Source organism: Mizuhopecten yessoensis, unplaced genomic scaffold, assembly GCF_002113885.1.
Source record: "Mizuhopecten yessoensis strain PY_sf001 unplaced genomic scaffold, ASM211388v2 scaffold6443, whole genome shotgun sequence".
Taxonomy (NCBI): domain Eukaryota; kingdom Metazoa; phylum Mollusca; class Bivalvia; order Pectinida; family Pectinidae; genus Mizuhopecten; species Mizuhopecten yessoensis.
The window spans coordinates 628,661-634,846 of NW_018406552.1; the positions used below are offsets into that span (position 1 = coordinate 628,661).

At 36.0% G+C, this 6,186-nt stretch overlaps 1 protein-coding gene across 1 annotated transcript in view; it reads left to right on the forward strand.

Moving 5' to 3' along the window:
- Positions 1 to 6,186, forward strand: part of LOC110452165 (MAM and LDL-receptor class A domain-containing protein 1-like) — a 137,468-nt gene that overhangs the window by 110,427 nt on the left and 20,855 nt on the right. The window contains exons 71-72 of the mRNA XM_021500526.1: positions 940 to 1,111; positions 3,863 to 4,041. Coding sequence (XP_021356201.1) covers positions 940 to 1,111; positions 3,863 to 4,041 — 351 coding nt within the window. The remainder of the gene's footprint in view (positions 1 to 939; positions 1,112 to 3,862; positions 4,042 to 6,186) is intronic.

Below are 6,186 nucleotides of genomic sequence, written 5' to 3' on the forward strand. Positions count from 1 at the left end.
TTTCTTTTTACTAATGATTAAATTAACATTATTTCTTAATGTTTTTTCACCAAGGATTTTATTTTAGCTTACCTAGCACAAAGTGAGCTATTGCAATTTAACATCTGTCGTTAATTGTCATGATTTTAAAAAAAAAGTTTTTGGGCCTCTTGTTCACTTAAATGATTTCTTGGTGAACACCAAAAGTCTTTTGTTTCATAAAAAAAACCATTGACCTGCTTTCAAGGTAACAGAGGTCAAATAAGTTCAAAACTTTTTCTAAAGAAAAAAAAAGGTTTAGAGCCATATATCTTTACTATGGTTTGACCAGCATTGCAACTCTTAGTCATCATTTTAATCAAATGAGCTCGCCATGCATGTAGTTGCTCGGTATAATGAAATATTTAGTTCAACCAAGCCACTCTGAGATGTGGAAACATACAACATTACTTTTGAGTGTGAAGATTTATTTCATAATTGCTTAACTCATTCACCCCTGAAATTTCATAATGAACTATTCCAACTTTCGAATGGAAGAGTTCAAATGTGTCTTCAGGGGTGAATGAGTTAAATATCAAAGTGAGTGGAACAGGCCCTTTTGGCCTCTTGTTCATTTAAGGATGGAATTCAATTTATGATTGTAAGCAACATGGTTCTGATCTTACATTTCCAAGTTGTGCGATAATTTATCTTATGTTCAGAACAACAAAGTAAATTGTATTTTATCTCTCTCAGTGATTACTTTCGGTTCCTCATATATTTTCATCAAAGCAGTTATTTGCTATAAATCACAAAAATTTGACAATATATCAAAAATCATGTTTTCTTAATATAGTCCATAGTAACATTAATAGCCAAAGTTGGGTTCTTAGAACAGCTGTTAACAATGGCAACTTCTTTAGATTCCACTTAACAGGTTTGGAAAGTGTGAGCACAGTTGTTTACTGTTATACATTTCAGATTCAGGTGGCTCTATATATAACAATTACAATTACCGTTTGATCGGGGGTGATCGTAAAAGTCATGGCCGACTCGAGATTCAGGCTTCAGGGTCCTACTTCAAGCCTATCTGCAATAATTATTACTGGACTGATTCCAATACACATGTAGCTTGCCGAGAATTTGGTTTTGGGTGAGTATGTCTTACGGTTTATATACAACTAACACACAATAAACATTTAACCTTTCTATTACCCATAGGTGACTGGAGACAGTGAGAAATAAAATATAAGACTCTACACTAATAACCTAGAGAAGAAGCTTGACTGGAGACAGTGAGAAATAGAATATAAGACTCTACACTAATAACCTAGAGAAGAAGCTTGACTGGAGACAGTGAGAAATAGAATATAAGACTACACTAATAACCTAGAGAAGAAGCTTGACCGGAGACAGTGAGAAATAGGATGTAAGACTCTACACTAATAACTTATAGAAGAAGCTTGACTGGAGACAGTGGGAAATAGAATATAAGACTCCACACTAATAACCTAGAAGAAGCTTGACTGGAGACAGTGAGAAATAGAATTTAAATTTTTACACTAATAACCTAGAGAAGAAGCTTGACTGGAGACAGTGGGAAAAAGAATATAGGACTCTACACTAATAACTTATAGAAGAAGCTTGACTGGAGACAGTGGGAAATAGAATATAAGACTCTACACTAATAACCTAGAGAAGAAGCTTGACTGGAGACAGTGGGAAATAGAATTTAATTTTTTACACTAATAACCTAGAGAAGAAGCTTGACTGGAGACAGTGGGAAAAAGAATATAAGACTCTACACTAATAACTTATAGAAGAAGCTTGACTGGAGACAGTGGGAAATAGAATATAAGACTCTACACTAATAACCTAGAGAAGAAGCTTGACTTGAGACAGTGGGAAATAAAATGTAAGACTCTACACTAATAACTTATAGAAGAAGCTTGACTGGAGACAGGGGGAAATAGAATATAAGACTCTACACTAATAACCTATAGGAGAAGCTTCACTGGAGACAGTGGGAAATAGAATATAAGACTCTACACTAATAACCTATAGGAGAAGCTTCACTGGAGACAGTGGGAAATAGAATATAAGACTCTACACTAATAACTTATAGAAGAAGCTTGACTGGAGACAGTGGGAAATAGAATATAAGACTCTACACTAATAACCTAGAGAAGAAGCTTGACTGGAGACAGTGAGAAATAGAATGTAAGACACTACACTAATAACCTAGAGAATAAGCTTGACTGGAGACAGTGGGAAAAGAATATAAGACTCTACACTAATAACTTATAGAAGAAGCTTGACTTGAGTCAGCGGGAAATAGAATATAAGACTCTATACTAATAACTTATAGAAGAAGCTTGACTTGAGTCAGCGGGAAATAGAATATAAGACTCTACACTAATAACTTATAGAAGAAGCTTGACTGGAGACAGTGGAAAAAGAATATAAGACTCTACACTAGTAACCTAGAGAAGAACCTTGACTGGAGACAGTGAGAAATAGAATATAAGACTCTACACTAATAACCTAGAGAAGAAGCTTGACAGGAGACAGTGAGAAATAGAATTTAAATTTTTACACTTATAACTTATAGAAGAAGCTTGACTTGAGACACTGGGAAAAAGAATATAAGACTCTACACTAATAACCTAGAGAAGAACCTTGACTGGAGACAGTGAGAAATAGAATATTAATTTTTACACTAATAACTTATAGAAGAAGCTTGACTTGAGTCAGCGGGAAATAGAATATAAGACTCTACACTAATTACCTAGAGAAGAAGCTTGACTGGAGACAGTGAAAAATAGAATATAAGACTCTACACTAATAACCTAGAGAAGAAGCTTGACTGGAGACAGTGAGAAACAGAATATAAGACTCTACACTTATGACCTAGAGAAGAAGCTTGACTCTGCGAACTGTAGCGAAGCAACTTCACTTTAAAGCTCATGAGGGAATAAACCTTGAGTGAAATCCTTTTTTCTATTGGTAGAATGCTAGACTTGTTGGTCAATGGTTTCTGCACAATGTATGTTTTTCAAAATGATTATGAAGCAAGTTATGTATTAACTTTGATTTATCATTCTTGTTGTCCCAGATGTTTGCATGTGATATTTGGATCATCTGTATAGTTGTATTTTTTAGCTCACCTGGCCAAAAGGGCCAAGTGACTGGATAGAATATAAGACTTTACACTAATAACTTATAGAGAAAGCTTGGCTGGAGACAGTGAGAAATATTTTACTTTAAACAACTTCCTCTTAATAACCAAAAGGCTTAGAGTGATGATATCTGGCCAGAAGCAAACTGGATGAAAGGCTACCAAGTTTGTTCAAATAAATGACCTTCACCACTATTCAAGGTCACAAGGGTCAAATATGTTAAAAACTTTAAACAACTTCTTGTGAATAACTGAAATGCCCAGGGTGATGATATTTGGGCAGAAGCATGCTGGGATGAAGGGCTAACAAGTTTGTTCAAATAAATTACCCTCACTCATATTCAAGGTCACAGGGGCCAATTGTCTGTTTAATATCAGATTTCAACATTTTTTAAGGGAGTTACAACCAATAATGCAGAATACCTTGTCCGGAAACCTCACTCTACCAACTTTAATTTTGTATGTATATTGATGAAACTTCGTCTATATGTGAAGAGCCAACATATCTCAAACGAGTTCCCATTTCTGTAAGTTGACCCCAAGGTCAAGGTCTCTAAGCATATGAGGGGGTGTATTAGTTATCCTCCAGATGACATTTCTAGTTACAACATGTGTGTTTGGTAAGGACCATTGAATTGTATACAGAGACTCCAATTTAAGAATCTGATTTGGTTTTAATTTCTTTTTTATACAGGTTGTAACTTTTATTTCAATTATTTTTTTCAGGCCAAATGTGAAAACTATGACCTACACAAATGGGGAATATGGGAAAGCCTCTACTAGATTAATGTTCGACAGACGATTCTTATGTACTGGAACAGAGGACTCTTTAGGAAGCTGTCGAGACTCTTATTCTACCAGCTACTGTTATGATTATCAAATTGGAATAGCTTGTACAGACGGAGGTAAGAGATAGGAAATTTAAAGGTAAAGAGTACAAACAAGCCCCACCTGCCTCAGCAGCCACCTGTTATTAGGATAAAGGAAAATTGATTTAATGATAAAAAATCCTCAAAAAGAAATAATTTAAACAGAATACAAAGGAAAATATAAAAAAAATATAAGACGAAAATCATTTGGTAATAATTACTTGTCAAAATTTTCATGCAATTTGTCACGATATGGGGAGTGTCCCTCTATCTGTCTGCCACACTTTTGTTTCCGCAAAATAACTTACTTTGATATCATTTTGATTTTGATGAAACAAAAAAGTGGTAAGCATGTGCAAGATACAAAATTGAGGCTAAGTTGAGCAAGTTGGTCAAAATCCATGCATTATTTATTAGCACGCTGATTGGTCAGGTTTCCACACAATAACTTAATGATTTGATACGACTGAAGTTTGACAAAACTTGATCAGTGTCTACGCTAATATCTAATAAAATATTTAAAATATAGATATTTGGGTTGTCGCTCAACAGCTACCCAGAATAGACTGATAATTATAGGTAATTAATGATAAAGATTGGAACCATCTTATACTTAAGAAGTAACAGGTAAGACAGTTTGTATCAATAGATCTAGAGAGCAACACTTTGGGCAAAAGTACATTTGAGGTCAAACCTTACGATTTGGTTAACACCTTGCAGTGACTCGGGAGGGTCTGTTGCATTGTAGATGGTGCTATAGGGCTATCCATCTAGTGGCGACCAGATCAGTCATTGATTACATAGAGATAGGAACGAGAATGTGATCTCCCCAAAACAGACAGGGGTAACTCTCATTGCCATATGGTACATCTAGTGATTGTTGGGAGGGGAAAGTAAGCTTAGAAGTTAGATTAAATTGTCACACGACGAGCCTCATTACTTATGTACAATGAGTGGTACGTACTAATGAATAGTTCATCTGATATGTATTACGAGTTTTGATAAAATGGACTAGGAATTTAGGGAGATGCTCAAAAAGACCACAACTGGTTAGCAAAATCAGAAACCGAATAGTCGGACATCTATTTACTCCCATGGGGAGCCCCATGTTTATCTGGCTTTGACTTACTATCTACCTATTAAGGAGACCAAAATCAGATATTTATCTATTTACTCCCATGGAGAGCCCCATGTTACCTGGCTTTGACCTACTATTTATCTATTAAGGAGACCAAAATCGGATATTTATCTATTTACTCCCATGGAGAGCCCCATGTTACCTGGCTTTGACCTACTATTTATCTATTATGGAGACCAAAATCGGATATTTATCTATTTACTCCCATGGAGAGCCCCATGTTACCTGGCTTTGACCTACTATCTACCTATTAACGAGACCAAAATCAGTATTATCTATTTACTCCCATGGGGAGCCCCATGTTTATCTGGCGTTGACCTACTATTTATCTATTAAGGAGACCAAAATCGGATATTTATCTATTTACTCCCATGGAGAGACCCATGTTACCTGGCTTTGACCTACTATCTACCTATTAAGGAGACCAAAATCAGTATTATCTATTTACTCCCATGGGGAGCCCTATGTTTATCTGGCGTTGACCTACTATTTATCTATTAACGAGACCAAAATCGGATATTTATCTATTTACTCCCATGGAGAGCCCCATGTTACCTGGCTTTGACCTACTATTTATCTATTATGGAGACCAAAATCGGATATTTATCTATTTACTCCCATAGAGAGCCCCATGTTACCTGGCTTTGACCTACTATCTACCTATTAACGAGACCAAAATCGGATATTTTATGCCGTGGTGCGGCGTCCGTCGTCCGTCCGTCTGTCCGTCCGTCCGGCATCCGTCCGGCGTCAATATTTTACTTTAAATGACTTCTTCTTAATAACCGAAAGGCCTAGGGTGATGGTATTTGGCCAGAAGCAAACTGGGATGAAGGGCTACCAAGTTTGTTCAAATAAATGACCTTCATCTATTTTCAAGGTCACAGGGGTCAAATATGTTAAAAACTTTAAACAACTTCTTCTCAATAACCAAAATGCCCAGGGAGATGATATTTGGTCAGTAGCATGCTAGGGTGAAGGGCTACCAAGTTTGTTCAAATGAATGACCTTCAATTATATTCAAGGTCACAGGGGTCAATTGT